Source organism: Oncorhynchus nerka, linkage group LG14 (genome assembly GCF_034236695.1).
Source record: "Oncorhynchus nerka isolate Pitt River linkage group LG14, Oner_Uvic_2.0, whole genome shotgun sequence".
Lineage (NCBI taxonomy): Eukaryota > Metazoa > Chordata > Actinopteri > Salmoniformes > Salmonidae > Oncorhynchus > Oncorhynchus nerka.
The window spans coordinates 95,841,535-95,860,168 of record NC_088409.1 but is presented as its reverse complement, the minus strand read 5'-3'; the positions used below and the strand labels follow the sequence as shown (position 1 = coordinate 95,860,168).

Sequence of the window (18,634 nt, the reverse complement as noted above, 5' to 3'; positions counted from 1 at the left end):
AGTAAGATAACTAAACTATGATTGTGGTAGGAAGTAAGATAACTAAACTAAGATTGTGGTAGGAATTAAGATAACTAAACGAAGATGGTGGTAGGAAGTAAGATAACTAAACTAAGATGGTGGTAGGAAGTAAGATAACTAAACTAAGATGGTGGTAGGAAGTAAGATAACTAAACTAAGATGGTGGTAAAGTAAATAACTAAGATGGTGGTAGGAAGTAAGATAACTAAACTAAGATGGTGGTAGGAAGTAAGATAACTAAACTAAGATGGTGGTAGGAAGTAAGATAACTAAACTAAGATGGTGGTAGGAAGTAAGATAACTAAACTAAGATGGTGGTAGGAAGTAAGATATCTAAACTAAGATGGTGGTAGGAAGTAAGATAACTCTAAGATGGTGGTAGGAAGTAAGATATCTAAACTAAGATGGTGGTAGGAAGTAAGATATCTAAACTAAGATGGTGGTAGGAAGTAAGATATCTAAACTAAGATGGTGGTAGGAAGTAAGATAACTAAACAAATAAGCAAAGAAAAGATAATAACTGAATAGATTAGAAAGGTTTTATGTTCAAATGATATAAAACTGTCTGTCTCTTTCTGACAAACTTTCTCCCAATCCCTTTCTAACTGTTTCACTCTTACTGTTTCTCTTCAAGGAGATTCTTAGGTGTTTATTAACTGTTTATTTATTTCAGTTTATTTCAATTATTTCAGCCCCCCTATCCACATCGACGGGACAGTAGTGGAGAAGGTGGAAAGTTTAAAGTTCCTCGTCGTACACATTACGGACAAAGTGAATTGGTCCACCCACACAGACAGCATCGTGAAGAAGGCGCAGCAGCGCCTCTTTAACCTCAGGAGGCTGAAGCAATTCGGCTTGTCACCAAAAACACTCACAAACGTTTACAGATGCACAATCGAGAGCATCCTGTCGGGCTGTATCACCGCCTGGTACGGCAACTGCTCCGCCCACAACCGTAAGGCTCTCCAGAGGGTAGTGAGGTCTGCACAACGCATCACCGGGGGCAAACTACCTGCCCTCCAGGACACCTACACCACCCGATGTCACAGGAAGGCCAAAAAGATCATCAAGGACAACAACCACCCGAGCCACTGCCTGTTCACCCCGCTATCATCCAGAAGGCGAGGCCAGTACAGTACAGACTGAAAAACAGCTTCTATCTCAAGGCCATCAGACTGTTCAACAGCCACCACTAACATTGAGTGGCTGCTGCCAACATACTGACTCATCTCCAGCCAATTTAATAATGAAAAATTGATGTAGTAAATGTATCACTAGCCACTTTAAACAATGCCACTTTATATAATGGTTACATACCTTACATTCCTCATCTCATATGCATACACTGTACTCTATACCATCTACTGCATCTTGCCTACGCCTTTCGGCCATCGCTCATTCATATATTTATATGTACATATTCTTATTCATTCCTTTACACTTGTGTGCATAAGGTAGTTGTTGTGAAATTGTTAGGTTAGATTACTTGTTTGATATTACTGCACGGTCGGAACTAGAAGCACAAGCATTTCGCTACACTCGCATTAACATCTGCTAACTATGTGTATGTGACAAATACAATTTGATTTGTTTTAGTTTAGTTTATTTCCATTTTGTTTATGATCTATTTCACTCGCCTTGGCAATGTAAACATGTGTTTATCATGCCAATAAAGCCCTTTGAATTGAGAGCGAGAGAGAAAGAGAGAGAGAGAGAGAAAGAGAGAGAGGGAGAGAGGGAGAGAGAGAGAGAGAGAGAGAGAGAGAGAGAGAGAGAAAGAGAGAGAGAAAGAGAGAGAGGGAGAGAGAGAGAATGTGTGTGGGGGAGAGACATGGATGAATGGAGAGAGGAGGAGAGTGGATCAATGGAGAGGGAGACAGCAAGAGGTGGGGATAAGGGGGGAGAGAGATTTGGATGAATGGAGCTAGAGAGGAAGAGAGGGATGGGTCTAATCATTGTAATTAAATGATTCCTCCTTCAGTAATGAGACAGATGCATGATGGGCTAAGTATTCTAATGAGGTGTTGTGCCGTGCCATGCCTACCTTCCATTATGATACCATCCACATGGCTGAGAGGAGAGCCCAGTTGCACTTCATCTAATGAGAATGAAGGCAACTGGGAAACACGGATGGTCATTTAGGCTCTGATGGTGATTGGGTTGTCAGCAGGGGCAGTGAAGCAGGAAGTGAAGAATGCAGGTCAGGTCAGCACTAAAAACAAATAGTGTTTTGCCCCTGTTCTCCACACTGTGTCAGGGAGAAGGCGATAAAGGTCCTTCTGTTCAATCAGCACCGAAGTCGTGGTTCATTTGTCATCCCACTGGTTCATGGTAAAGAAAACACGGCTATGTTCCTCGTTTAAACTAAGTTATCTCACAGGCCGTCAACTGTCTATGGTGCAAATCACATTATCAGAGTTGTTTTTCTCCAAAATACATTTATTTCCGTGTGTTCTTAATATTTTATTGCTGTATAATAGACAGGCATTTGAATGTGAAATATATGAATGTGGATTATGTTAATGTGAAATATATGAATGTGAAATATGTTAATGTGAAATATATGAATGTGAAATATGTTAATGTGAAATATGTTAATGTGAAATATATGAATGTGAAATATGTTAATGTGAAATAGATTAATGGGAAATATGTTAATAGAAATATGTTACTGTGAAATATGTTCATGTGAAATATGTTAATGTAAAATATGTTAATGTGAAATAGATGAATGTGAAATAGGTGAATGTGAAATAGATCAATGTGAAATATGTGAATGTGAGGTGTCACCCTGGTGTGTGTATGCAGGGAAGGTGTCACCCTGGTGTGTGTAATGCAGGGAAGGTGTCACCCTGGCCTATAAGGACAGGATTGGCTTGGGCTGCATCTCTTCAGTTTTACCAATTTTTGTTACTGGAGGGCAAGAACAGAACTACAGATTACTGGAGGGCAGAACAGAACTACAGATTACTGGAGGGCAAGAAAAGAACTACAGATTACTGGAGGGCAGAACAGAACTACAGATTACTGGAGGGCAAGAACAGAACTACAGATTACTGGAGGGCGGAACAGAACTACAGATTACTGGAGGGCAAGAACAGAACTACAGATTACTGGAGGGCAAGAACAGAACTACAGATTACTGGAGGGCAGAACAGAACTACAGATTACTGGAGGGCAGAACAGAACTACAGATTACTGGAGGGCAAGAACAGAACTACAGATTACTGGAGGGCAGAACAGAACTACAGATTACTGGAGGGCAGAACAGAACTACAGATTACTGGAGGGCAAGAACAGAACTACAAATTACTGGAGGGCAAGAACAGAACTACAGGTTACTGGAGGGCAAGAACAGAACTACAGATTACTGGAGGGCAAGAACAGAACTACAGATTACTGGAGGGCAAGAACAGAACTACAGATTACTGGAGGGCAAGAACAGAACTACAGATTACTGGAGGGCAAGAACAGAACTACAGGTTACTGGAGGGCAAGAACAGAACTACAGATTACTGGAGGGCAAGAACAGAACTACAGATTACTGGAGGGCAAGAACAGAACTACAGATTACTGGAGGGGAAGAACAGAACTACAGATTACTGGAGGGCAGAACAGAACTACAGATTACTGGAGGGCAAGAACAGAACTACAGATTACTGGAGGGCAAGAACAGAACTACAGATTACTGGAGGGCAAGAACAGAACAACAGATTACTGGAGGGCAAGAACAGAACTACAGATTACTGGAGGGCAGAACAGAACTACAGGTTAGCAATATCTGTGAATCTTGTGATCTGTTCTCCGTGCTCTGGTAGGACCCTGTGTTTTGTGCAGCCGTGTGACGTAGCAAGATTTGATCCTGTATTTTAAGATTTTATCCAGAAATTCAGCATTTATCTGACAACAGTGCAGGACCCTCTGACGTCTGACCATCTGACCCTTACCTTTAACCATTCAGAGTTAATGCCTAACCTTAACCTTAAACACTTCGACATTCGAAGTTTGAGGTTTGCTACAACGTCGAAATTGTACGTTTGAACAAACATGGATGAACTTCTAATTCTGACGTGAGACTGTGAGATCTGGTTGTGCTGATCACGGCTGTACACATAGAGTATGGTGTACTACACACACACACACACACACACACACACACACACACACACACACACACACACACACACACACACACACACACACACCGACACACACACACACACACACACACACACACACCGACACACACACAGTTTAAACATAACAGTAAAATGTATTGGAACTTCTAGCTTCTGTGGCAGATGTTTCAGAATGCCTGCAGATGACCAAAGCCAAGAGATACTCACACACACCTACAGTATACAGACACACACACACACACATATACACACACACGTATACACACACACACATATACACACACACATATACACACACACACACACACACACATATATATATATATACATTCACATATACACACACACACACACACACACATATACACGCACACACATATACACACACACGTATACACACACGCATATATACACACACACATATACACACACACGTATACACACACGCATATATACACACACAGACACACACACACACACACACACACACACACACACACACACACACACATATACACACACACATATACACACACGTATACACACGCATATATACACACACATATACACACACACACATATATGCACACTCACATATACACATACACACACACATGTACACACACACACACACGTATACACACATATACACACACGTATACATACATATACACACACATGCCTCACATGCCTTTGACTCCCATTCCTGCCTCATGTTGTGCCATATAGAACCAATGTCTAGAACTGCCAAATAGAACCAACGTATAGAACTGCTGTAAAGAACCGGCATTTAGAACCGGCGTATAGAACCAACGGATAGATCTGCTGTAAAGAACCGGCATTTAGAACCGGCGTATAGAACCGGCGTATAGAACTGCCAGATAGAACCAACGTATAGAACTGCTGTAAAGAACCAGCATTTAGAACCGGCGTATAGAACCAACGTATAGAACTGGCAGTTAGAACCAACGTATGGAACTGCTGTAAAGAACTGGCATTTAGAACCGGCGTATAGAACCAACGTATAGATCTGCTGTAAAGAACCGGCATTTAGAACCGGTGTATAGAACTGCCAGATAGAACCAACGTATAGAACTGCTGTAAAGAACCAGCGTTTAGAACCGGCGTATAGAACCGGCGTATAGAACCGGCGTATAGAACCAGCGTTTAGAACCAACGTATGGAACTGCTGTAAAGAACCGGCGTATAGAACCAGCGTTTAGAACCAACGTATGGAACTGCTGTAAAGAACCGGCGTATAGAACCAGCGTTTAGAACCAACGTATGGAACTGCTGTAAAGAACCGGCGTATAGAACCGGCGTATAGATCTGCCATATAGAACCGCTGTATAGAACTGACATGTACAGTGTAACTGCCATATTACAGAGATACATTACAATGTTGAATTTACATAGAACGTTGATATATACAGGGCTTTAGGAAAGTATTCAGACCCCTTGATTTTTTTCCACATTTTGTTACATTACAGCCTTATTCTAAAATGAATTCAATAGTTTTTCCCCCCTTATATATCTACACACAATACCCCATAATGACAAAGCAAAATCATTTACATAAGTATTCAGACTTTGGCAGCGATCACAGTCAAGAGTCTTCTTGGGTATGACACTACAATCTTGGCACACCTGTATTAGTGGAGTTTCATCTCTCGAGAGCCTCTCAAGCTCTGTCAAGTTGGATGAGGAGTGTTGCTGCACAGCTATTTTCAGGTCTCTCAAGAGATGTTCGATCGGGCTGGACCACTCAAGGACATTCAGAGACTTGTCCCGAAGCCACTCCTGCGTTGTCTTGGCTGTGTGCTTAGGGTCGTTGTCCAGTTGGAAGGTGAACCATAACTCCAGTCTGAGGTCCTGAGAACTCTGTTGCAGGTTCTCATCAAGGATCACTCTGTACTTTGCTCCGTTCATCTTTCCCTCGATCCTGACTAGTCTCCCAGTCCCTGCGGCTGAAAAACATCCCCACAGCGTGATGCTGCCACCACCTGGTGACAGGTTTCCTCCAGACGTGACACTTGGCATTCAGGACAAAGAGTTTAATCTGGGTTTCATCAGACCAGATAATCTTGTTTCTCATGGTCTGAGAGTCTTTAGGTGTCTTTTAGCAAACTCCAAGCGGGCTGTCATGTGCCTTTTACTAAAGAGTGGCTTCCGTCTGGCCACTCTACCATAAAGGTCTGATTGGTGGAGTGCTGCAGAGATGGTTGTCCTTCTGGAAGGTTCTCCCATCTCCACAGAGGAACTCTGGAGCTCTGTCAGAGTGACCATTGGGTTCTTGGTCACCTCACCTCCCTGACCTCTACGGACAATTCCTTTGACCTCATGGTTTGGTTTTTGCTTTGACTGTCAACTGTGGGACCTTATAAAGACAGGTGTGTGCCTTTCCAAATCATGTCCAATCAATTGAATTTACCACAGGTGGACTCCAATCAAGTTGCAGAAACATCTCAAGGATGATTAATAGAAACAGGATTTCGAGTCTCATAGCAAATATTCTGAATACTTATGTAAATAAGGTATTTATGTTTTTAAATTGTTATAAATTTGCAAAAAATCTCTAAAAGCCTGATTTTGTTTTGCCATTATGGGTTGTTGTGTGTAGATTGATGAGGAGAACATTATTTGAATCAATAGATTGTATCACCTAAACGCTATATTCAGGGAGATCTCTCCATAGATGCCACCACAGCATAAACAGACTTGATCAAAGACTCAAAGTCAACCATAGACGCATCTATCGTTCAGGAAGCTAGCTAGCTAATGTCCACAAAGTCAACCATAGACGCATCTATCGTTCAGGAAGCTAGCTAGCTAATGTCCACAAGGTCAACCATAGACGGTTGACCTTGTGGACATTAGCTTCCTGAACGATAGATGCGTCTATGCATCTATCGTTCAGGAAGCTAGCTAGCTAATGTCCACAACTCTCACTTTTTCGCTGTTTCACAGTTGAGTCCTCCATAACAGCGTTTTGCCGTAATGGCAATACTACCTTTCATTCACTGTCTACATGGCTTACCGTCTTCTCTCTCCCTCTCCCTCTCCCTCTCCCACTCCCTCTCCCTCTCCCTCTCCCCCCTCTCCCTGATTGATGCCATTTTGCCTCTGTTTGTCCTTGGCTCTCTCACACACAGCCAACATTCTGTCTTAGACATTTTATAAGACCCGAGACAACTGACATATAGTCATTCACTGTCTACACGGCTTACCCCTCTCTCTCTCTCTCTCTCTCTCTCTCTCTCTCTCTCTCTCTCTCTCTCTCTCTCTCTCTCTCTCTCTCTCTCTCTCTTTCTCTCTGTCTCTCTCTGTCTGTCTGTCTGTCTGTCTGTCTGTCTGTCTGTCTGTCTGTCTGTCTGTCTGTCTGTCTGTCTGTCTCTACTCTCTCTCTCTCTCTCTCTGTCTCTCTCTGTCTCTTTCTCTCTGTCTCTCTCTGTCTGTGTCTCTGTCTCTCTCTCTCTGTGTCTCTGTCTGTGTCTCTCTGTGTCTGTGTCTGTGTCTGTGTCTCTGTCTCTCTCTCTCTCTCTCTCTCTGTCTGTCTGTCTGTCTGTCTGTCTGTCTGTCTGTCTGTCTGTCTGTCTCCCTCTGTCTGTCTCTCTCTCTGTCTCTCTCTGTCTGTCTGTCTGTCTCTCCGTCTCTGACTCTCTCTCTCTCTCTGAATAATATTACTAGCTATGTCTAGGGTACCATAGAAAGGTAATTTACTGCTGAAAAACACAGTTATATGACAATGAAACAATATGACATAGTATTTACATACGAGGATGAGCAGAATGTCATACATGAAACAACAGTGAATTCATCAAGTTCCCCGTCATTGGATAACATTAAATTGGCAATTTTTTATTTAATGTGCAGTGACTGTGAATGATGGAGAATGGTGTCTTTTAATGTCACAAGCAAATCAAAGGCCACCCCTTCATTCAGCACCTGTTTTTTGTTATGACTGCACCCAACAGCCAGAAGACAAGTATTAGACATTCACAATGGCATGCAAGAGTGGCCTGGGGGCACACTTTGTTTTATAATAATAAATACAGGGAACATAATTGCAAGGTGAAAATAAACGCCTTGTCCTTCATCTGAATGATGGATGAGGTTTCAACTGGGTTGCCATGTTCTCTACATCTGAGTGGATTCAGACTGGGTTAGATTCAGACTGGGTTAGATTCAGACTGGGTTGGATTCAGACTGGGTTGGATTCAGACTGGGTTGGATTCAGACTGGGTTAGATTCAGACTGGGTTAGATTCAGACTGGGTTGGGTTCAGACGGGGTTAGATTCAGACTGGGTTAGATTCAGACTGGGTTGGATTCAGACGGGGTTAGATTCAGACTGGGTTGGATTCAGACTGGGTTGGATTCAGACTGGGTTGGATTCAGACTAGGTTAGACTCAGACTGGGTTAGATTCAGACTGGGTTGGATTCAGATGTGGTTAGATTCAGACTGGGTTGGATTCAGACCGGGTTGGATTCAGACTGGGTTGGATTCAGACTAGGTTAGACTCAGACTGGGTTAGATTCAGACTGGGTTGGATTCAGACGTGGTTAGATTCAGACTGGGTTGGATTCAGACTGGGTTGGATTCAGACTGGGTTGGATTCAGACTGGGTTGGATTCAGACTGGGTTAGATTCAGACGGGGTTAGATTCAGACTGGGTTGGATTCAGACTGGGTTGGATTCAGACTGGGTTGGATTCAGACTGGGTTGGATTCAGACTAGGTTAGACTCAGACTGGGTTAGATTCAGACTGGGTTGGATTCAGACGTGGTTAGATTCAGACTGGGTTGGATTCAGACTGGGTTGGATTCAGACTGGGTTGGATTCAGACTGGGTTGGATTCAGACTAGGTTAGACTCAGACTGGGTTAGATTCAGACTGGGTTGGATTCAGACTGGGTTAGATTCAGACTGGGTTAGATTCAGACTGGGTTGGATTCAGACGGGGTTAGATTCAGACTGGGTTAGATTCAGACGGGGTTAGATTCAGACTGGGTTGGATTCAGACTGGGTTGGATTCAGACTGGGTTGGATACAGACTGGGTTCGATTCAGACTGGGTTGGATACAGACTGGGTTGGATTCAGACTGGGTTAGATTCAGACTGGGTTGGATTCAGACGGGGTTAGATTCAGACTGGGTTATATTCAGACTGGGTTGGATTCAGACGGGGTTAGATTCAGACTGGGTTGGATTCAGACTGGGTTGGATTCAGACTGGGTTAGATTCAGACTGGGTTAGATTCAGACGGGGTTAGATTCAGACTGGGTTGGATTCAGACTGGGTTGGATTCAGACTGGGTTGGATACAGACTGGGTTCGATTCAGACTGGGTTGGATACAGACTGGGTTGGATTCAGACTGGGTTAGATTCAGACTGGGTTGCCACTTTCTCTACGTCTGAGTGCTGGCAAAACAGGACCTTTAATTCCAAAACATTGAACATCTCTCAGCACAGCTGTCAAATGTGTCTGGAATTCCACTGAGACATTGGATTTTTGCTTAAGCATATTAGGAAATAAAAATATATTGCAAACCATTTATTAAAATTGTCTTTGTGACACTTATATTATTCTCAGAGCAGTTTCCAGTGGTGAGACTGTGACTGTGTCGCAGTAGAGATAAGCCCTTCAAGAACAATATCTCAGGTCCAATCCTAAATGAACCCCATACTCATCACAAAACCCACTGATATTGCAAACTACTTTAATTATTTTTTCATTGGCAAGACTAGGAAACTTAAAAAATATATTGTTGTCTATCTACAATGACAAGCCACCTGGGTCTGACAACCTGGATGGAACATCACCGAGGATAATAGCGGACGATATCGCCACTCCTAACAAGCACAACTCTTACACAAAGGACTGATGATTGGCTGAGATAAATTGACGATAAAAACATTGGGAGCTGTTTTGTTAGACTCCAGTGCAGCTTTTGACATTTTTAAACATAGTCTGCTGCTGGAAAAACACACATGTTATGGCTTTACACCCCCTGCTATATTATGGATCAAGAGTTACGTGTCTAACAGAACACAGAGGGTGTTATTTAATAGTAACCCATAACAGAATCCAGGTAGAATCGGGAATTCCCCAGGGCACCTGTCTAGGCCCCTTACCTTTTTAATCTTTACTAATGACATGCCACTGGCTTTGAGTAAAGCAACTGAAATGACTGCAACACTTAACAAAGAGCTGCAGACAGTTTCAGAATGGGTGGCAATAAATAAGTTAGACTAAATCATTTCTACACTAAAAGCATTGTATTTGGAACAAATCGTTCACTAAACCCAAAATCTTAATTAAATATTGTACTGAATAATGTAGAAATAGAGAATGTTGAGGTGACAGAACCCTGGATTGTAAACTGTCATGGTCAAAACATTCATACGACAGTAGCTAAGATGGGACTAAGTCTGTTCATAATAAAGCACTGTTCTGCCTTCTTAACAACACTATAAACAAGGTAGGTCCTACTGGCCCTAGTTTTGGTCAGACGCCACAAAGAGGGATTTAGGAAAAGAACAATTGGCTCAGAACAGGGCAGCACGGCTGGCCCTTAAATGTACACAGAGAGTTAACATTAATAATATACATATGGATCTCTCATGGCTCAAAGTGGGAGAGAGATTTGACTTCATCACTACTTGTTTTTTGGAAGAAGTGTTGACAAGCTGAATGCACCGAGCTGTCTGTTTAAACCACTAGCACACAGCTCAGACACCCATGCGTACCCTAGAAGACATGCCACCAGAGGTCTCTTCACAATCCCCAAGTCCAGAACAGACTGTGGGAGGCACACAGTACTACATGGAACTCTATTCCACATCAGGTAACTGATGCCAGCAGTAGAAACAGATAAAAATACCACCTCATGGAACAACGGGGACTGTGAAGTAACACATATACACCATTGGAGGCTGCTGAAGGGAGGACGGCTCATAGAAAAGGCTGGAACGGAGTCTGTGGAATGGTGTCAAACACGTGGTTTTTGATGTGGTTTAAATACATGGTTTCCATGGTTTCCATGTGGTTGATACCATTCCACAAACTCCATTCCAGACGTTATTATGAGCCGTCCTCCCCTCAGCAGCCTCCATTGGCATATACATGATGACAGGCACTCTGCACACATGTTCACATGGATTTTGTATTGTAGATATGTCGTAGTAGAGTAGTGGCCTGAGGGCAAACACTTAATGTGTTGTGAAAAGGGTTATGAAATATAATGTCATTAAATATTTTGTTATTGTATATAACAGCCTTAATGTTGCTGGACCCCAAGAAGAGTAGCAGCTGCCTTGACAGGAACTAATGGAGATCCATAATAAACCCCAGGATGAGTAGCTGCTGCCTTGGCAGGAACTAATGGGGATCCCTAATAAACCCCAGGAAGAGTAGCTCCTGCCTTGGCAGGAACTAATGGGAATCCATAATAAACCCCAGGAAGAGTAGCTGCTGCCTTGGCAGGAACTAATGGGGATCCATAATAAACCCCAGGAAGAGTGGCTGCTGCCTTGGCAGGAACTAATGGGGATCCATAATAAACCCCAGGAAGAGGAGCTGCTGCCTCGGCAGGAACTAATGGGGATCCATAATAAACCCCAGGAAGAGTAGCTGCTGCCTCGGCAGGAACTAATGGGGATCCATAATAAACCCCAGGAAGAGTGGCTGCTGCCTTGGCAGGAATTAATGGGGATCCATAATAAACCCCAGGAAGAGTGGCTGCTGCCTTGGCAGGAACTAATGGGGATCCATAATAAACCCCAGGAAGAGTGGCTGCTGCCTTAGCAGGAATTAATGGGGATCCATAATAAACCCCAGGAAGAGTGGCTGCTGCCTTGGCAGGAACTAATGGGGATCCATAATAAACCCCAGGAAGAATAACTGCTGCCTTGGCAGGAACTAATGGGAATCCATAATAAACCCCAGGAAGAGTAGCTGCTGCCTTGGCAGGAACTAATGGGGATCCATAATAAACCCCAGGAAGAGTGGCTGCTGCCTTGGCAGGAACTAATGGGGATCCATAATAAACCCCAGGAAGAATAACTGCTGCCTTGGCAGGAACTAATGGGGATCCATAATAAACCCCAGGAAGAGTGGCTGCTGCCTTAGCAGGAATTAATGGGGATCCATAATAAACCCCAGGAAGAGTGGCTGCTGCCTTGGCAGGAACTAATGGGGATCCATAATAAACCCCAGGAAGAATAACTGCTGCCTTGGCAGGAACTAATGGGAATCCATAATAAACCCCAGGAAGAGTAGCTGCTGCCTTGGCAGGAACTAATGGGGATCCATAATAAACCCCAGGAAGAGTGGCTGCTGCCTTGGCAGGAACTAATGGGGATCCATAATAAACCCCAGGAAGAATAACTGCTGCCTTGGCAGGAACTAATGGGGATCCATAATAAACCCCAGGAAGAGTAGCTGCTGCCTTGGCAGGAAGTAATGGGGATCCATAATAAACCCCAGGAAGAATAACTGCTGCCTTGGCAGGAACTAATGGGGATCCATAATAAACCCCAGGAAGAATAGCTGCTGCCTTCGCAGGAACTAATGGGGATCCATAATAAACCCCAGGAAGAATAGCTGCTGCCTTGGCAGGAACTAATGGGGATACATAATAAACCCCAGGAAGAATAGCTGCTGCCTTGGCAGGAACTAATGGGGAATCCGTAATAAATACAAATACACATGGTGACACTTCCTAGCCTACAGAGGGGTAAGGTGTAGCTATTACCATATGGCTTACACCTGTCAAATCCTCTCAGAGCTCCATAGGGTGTAGGGCAGCATTTTGACATATCCCTCTTGAACAATATGAATGATCTGCTTCCAACCTGCCAGTATGGCCCATACATGCGCTCTACTCTCCTGTGTGCATTCCATAGCCTAAATGAGGCACGTAGGATCTTGAGTAGCTGCCAAGAATCAACAACCCACACTAGTCTGCCAGTAGCATCGACGTAGGCCTAGAGTTAGCAAGTCTGAAAGTCACAGTTTTTCTAGTTCCGACTAGTAGATGAACGCAGCATTTATTTTAAAAAAATTTTTTTTTTTAAACGAGCTTGTCAATGAGGAGTTGGGAAGAGGAAGGAAAGAGCGCGTTTGAGGAGCTTCTTTTTTTTGCAGTCGCCCCTCCCCTCAGCGAGCGTTGTATCCTATCTGGTTGCGGTTCTACTTTCTAATTCCAGCACTCTCTCGCAGTTTTACGTTGTGCCCAGTGCCCAACGGAATGGTGGACTTTTACCGTAAGAAAGAACGAACCATACGGAATGTGAGAGCTGAAGAGCTTTGTTGGAGACGTCGAACAACGTGACAGTCTCAAGCGCCCTGCGTTCTCTTGCGTATGTAGCCTATGTTTGAAACCTGTTCTACCGCAAAAGGCTGTGGGAATGTGGGATATAAGTCAACGGTGAGTAGGCTAGTGTATGATCTACTTATATATATATATATATATATATATAGTTAACTGGGCTGGTTTTGCAATGTATAGCCTAGTCTATTTCTGTGCATATTATGGTTTCAAAGAGACTAGATTGACTGCTGAGCGATTCGTTTTTTTTTGTTCTCGGTTCGGTTTTGGTTCAGTTATTATTATTATTTTTTTTATAAATCACTGCCAAACACGATTTTAAAACATTAAATGCATTGTGGTTTGAATGCTGTAACATAATACATAAATGTCCCTCATCATCTCATCTCTATAGAGGGTCTGCGTATGCTGTCTGACAAAATCACTATTTTAGTAGTTCTTCAAAAGTAAACAAGGCATACTTTTATGATTGCTGAATACCAACTATCAATCACTTTGACAAGTGCTCGTTGAACGTCTCATTCCAAAATCACGGGCATTAATATGGAGTTGGTCCCTCCTTTGTTGCTATAACAGAATCGTCTTGAATGTCATTGTATGCTGTAGTGTTAAGATTTCCCTTCGCTGGAACTAAGGGGCCCGAATCATGAAAACCATTATTCCTCTTCCGCCAAACTTTACAGTTGGCACTATGAATTGGGGCAGGTAGTGTTCTCCTGGCACCCGCCAAAACCCAGATTAGTCCGTCGGGACTGTCAGATGGTGAAGCGTGATTCATCATTTCCAGACAACGTATGTCCACTGAGTCCAATGGTGGCGAACTTTACACCTCTCCAGCCGACACTTGGCCTGGTGATTTTAGCCATGGAAACCCATTTCATGAACCTCCCAACAAACTGACTTTGCTTCCAAAAGCAGTTTGGAACTTGGTAGGGAGTGTTGCAACTGAGGACAGATGTTTTTTTTTACGTGCTTCAGCACTTGGCGGTCCCGTTCTGTGAGCTTGTGTGGTCTACCACTTCGGGGCAGAGCCAGTGTTGCTCCTAGATGTCACAATAACATCACTCACAGTTGACCAGGGAAGCTCTAGCAGGGCAGAAATGTTACGAATTGACTTGTTGGAAAGGTGGCATCCTATGACGGTGCCACGTTGAAGGTCACTGAGCTCTTCAGTAAGGGCCATTCTACTGTCAACGTTTGTCTATGGAGATTGAATGGCTGTGTGCTCGATTTTTATACACATGTCAGCAATGGGTGTGGCTGAACCCACTAATTTTGAAGGGGTGACCACATACTTTTGTATATATAGTGTAGCTTGTGAAGAAACTGCTCTCTCTTTATCCCCTCTTGATCGCACATTCTTATGTAGCAGGTGGTAAACACAGAAAGGACTGCGCACTGGATTGTGGTTATAGTAGTTCATTATCACGTTTTCTGTGGTAAACTATGTAGAGCAATGCCTGGAAACTACAACTCTCTACTACATGGCGCAGTTTGGGCATGATCGGATTTATCTCTGGAGAAACTGCAGCACAATGTGCGCATTGAGCTCACAGGGGGGGTGGGGGGGGTGGAATTAGAATAAGTTGACCCACTTCGGTCAGTTAGTTGTCTAAAAAACGGGGGAAAAAATCATAAATATCTCCCTGAACTTTTTCTTTTTTCATTACAGTAAAAGAACCCATGTTTCCCTGACAACATGACGACAGATCTGAGCCTGACGTCCCTCCTGAATGTGTCTGATCTCCACAACGTGACGCGGGGAGGATGTTCCTTGACCAGAACAGGCTTCCAGTTCTACTATCTACCTACCGTGTACATCCTGGTGTTCGTCACCGGCCTGGTGGGGAACAGTCTGGCCATCTGGATGTTTGTCTGCCACATGAGACCCTGGAGCAGCATCTCCGTGTACATGTTTAACCTGGCCCTGGCCGACTTCTGCTACGTCCTCTCCCTGCCCTTCCTCATCTTCTACTACTTTAATAAGACCGACTGGATATTCGGGGACGTTCTCTGCCGACTGCAGAGGTTTATATTCCACGTCAATCTGTACGGCAGCATCCTGTTCCTGACCTGTATCAGTGTCCACAGGTACACAGGAGTGGTCCACCCGCTCAAGTCTCTGGGAAGGCTCAAGAAGAAGAACGCCGTGCTGACCAGCGCCCTGGTCTGGGTCGTGGTCATAGCGAGTATCTCTCCCATCCTCTACTACTCTAGGACGGGGCAGAAACGGAACGCCACCACGTGTTACGACACGACCACAGAGGATGAGCTGCCGGGTTACTTCATCTACAGCATGTGTTTGACCGTGTTCGGCTTCTGCATCCCCTTCCTTCTCATCCTGGGTTGCTATGGGATGATCGTCAAGGCGCTGATCTGTAACGACATGAACAACGGCCCGTTACGGCGTAAGTCCATCCACCTGGTGATTATCGTGCTGGCCGTGTTCGCTGTGTCCTACCTGCCCTTTCACGTGATGAAGAACCTGAACATGCGAGCCCGGCTGTACTTCCAGGTCCCGGACATGTGCGCCTTCAATAACTGCGTGTACGCCACCTACCAGGTGACGCGGGGGCTGGCCAGCCTCAACAGCTGTGTGGACCCGGTCCTCTACTTCCTGGCTGGGGACACGTTCAGGAGGAAGTTGTCCAGAGCTACTAAAAAACAATCCAAGAAGGGGGAGCTCCCTCTGCAGTCCAAGAGTGAAGAGACGGCGCTCAACAGCCTGCCGGAGTATGTCAAGAACGGGGATGGGCAGCTTGAGAGAGGGTCAAAGTCCGGGTGGTCTCTCTGAACCTCTATAGGGATTTTTTTGCTGTGAATTGGTGCTGTGGACCTTGCAGACTGTGTGTGGACTGTGTGTGCACTGTGGATAGAATGATCTGGCTGGGAATCGGACAAAGCTGATGGCAATGGTGTGGTGTCTCTGTAATGTCATCACTACTGTTGGTAGGTACTGTATATTCTGAACTAGGTGCTCATCCATCCATAACCAAACGGAAGGAGAAGGTAATAGGTTGAGCTCCTGTAAACAATGGTCTCTTGTTCCTCTATCCAACCAACGCTGACGTTTTGTAATGGAGTGTGCTAGCCACCCAGTGGATGTATCATAATCCCTGCCGACTAGAAGTTGGACTGTAAATGGGTAGGTGAGACACCAGGGACGACTGAGATCCATTACCTAGAGTTTGGACCTCATGACTGCTCTGTGGAGGTTAACTATAATGCACTCTGCATGTTTTAATTCTCAGAGACATCTACAAATGAAATGAACCCCAAAGCTGACTGCTATTCCCTTCTCACTTGTTCTCTCTCCTCATGGTTTTACCTCTGGACCCAAATTGAAACGTTTTTTTGTTTTTTTTCCATCAGTTGTGATCCAAATATTTGCATCGCTGAAAATAATTTCCAAAATACAATCTGGAAAACTATTTTTAATGCTATATTGATTGTGTAAAATGTAGCAATTTACTGTCTATGACAAGGGAAACAACGTTCCCGCCTCGTTCATTGTATATAATGAAAATTTTGCCCATATTCTTGATGAAGAACTTGAAACTTTTGAAACTCACTGGCTTGAGACCACAGAATTATCCAAAATTGTGCTGCTAATAGATTTATATTGTGATTTGAAGAAAACAATTTTGAAATTATATATATATATATATAAAAAAAGTCATTCATCATTTCTATACACTTTTTACCTGGTTGGAGTCGTTTTTAAATTCAGACTGGAGTATTTTTTTTATATAAAAAATATATATATAAAAATATATGTATGAAAAATTACTCCAGTTGGAAGTATTATAATATTTTTCATCATGACCCACTCAAAAAAACATCACACCACCCAAATTTGGGTCACGATTCACCAGTTGAGAATCACTGTTCTATGGCGTTACTCTGTGTGACAGCGACTTAGCTACATTAACGCCTGCGGTTTCTTTATGTGGTTGTTCTGTTTCAGTACTGTCACTGTATCTCTATGGCGTGACCTGCGTCTGTCCTTGGTCTATTTATTCTACGTTAATATGAAGGGTCTATATACTAGTTTCATGTGAATAGGACACAGTACAGTAATATGCTGTAATATATTTCATCTGTTTAGTGGGATTACTGTACAGAACACGGTGTCAAGCCCAGTTATGTCTTTCTTTTTTAAATTTTTTAAACAAGACTCATCCAGACTGTTAAGTTATGAACCCAGTGTTATTATCGGGAGGCAACTTACCAATGACAAACCACGGCAGCCATCTTCTGTGAAGTGTTGGAAGTGTTTTATATGCATGCAGAGAATATGGCAGGTGACCGTAAGAATTAGAATGAGTAGAACAGACATTCCCGTTTGGAAGCAACGTTACATGGTGTGTGTGTGCAAAGCGAGTATTAGTGTGTACACACACTAATAATGTAAAACATCTGCAAAGCGAGCGTCAACTATATCAAGTGTCATTTGGCGTTGTTAAATCAAATTGGATGATGATCACCTGTCCAGTGTTCTGTACACACACTAATAATGTAAAACATCTGTCTTTAAGCCACCGTTCTTAGTAGTTCGGGGGAAAATAGCTACTAGAACCCTGTAACTATGTACAATATGTTATTCTAGTTCTCTGGTCCATCGTCTTCCTAGTGGAGCCATTTTTCTGACTGTTCCTGAACTGGGCATCAACTCTAGCAGCTCCGCAGATGTTTATAGTATACAGTAGTATTGTATGTAGAACGACATATTATCGGGAGATATGTAGACCCGATGAGGAAGTGAATGAAATGATCATGTATGCCTTCTATAGAGATCTGTGAGATCTGCACATTTGCTGCTCAGGTCAGGGGTTCTCATGTTGTACAGCATTTTGGGGGGTCAGTTATGAATGTGTGAATAAATGTTTTATATAAAAACATGTAAAAGGTTATCAGATGCATTTTGTTTTTCAATTGATTTATTTTTTAACTCAATGCCTTTCATCTACTTTGTATGTAGTGTTCTCTCCCAATTATCATGGTGCTTGCCTACGGAGCTGTGAGGGGAACGGCACCTCAGTACCTCCAGGCTCTGATCAGGCCCTACACCCAAACAAGGGCTCTGCGTTCATCCACCTCTGGCCTGCTCGCCTCCCTACCACTGAGGAAGTACAGTTCCCGC

General features: G+C 43.5%; 1 protein-coding gene across 1 annotated transcript; it reads left to right on the top strand.

Moving 5' to 3' along the window:
• Positions 1-13,282: 13,282 nt before the first annotated feature.
• Positions 13,283-18,404, top strand: LOC115119322 (P2Y purinoceptor 1-like). The gene is made up of 2 exons (XM_029648097.2): positions 13,283-13,590; positions 15,164-18,404. Exon 2 carries the CDS (start codon positions 15,191-15,193, stop codon positions 16,283-16,285), a length of 1,095 nt encoding a protein of 364 aa, XP_029503957.1. The 5' UTR covers positions 13,283-13,590; positions 15,164-15,190; the 3' UTR covers positions 16,286-18,404.
• Positions 18,405-18,634: the final 230 nt, after the last annotated feature.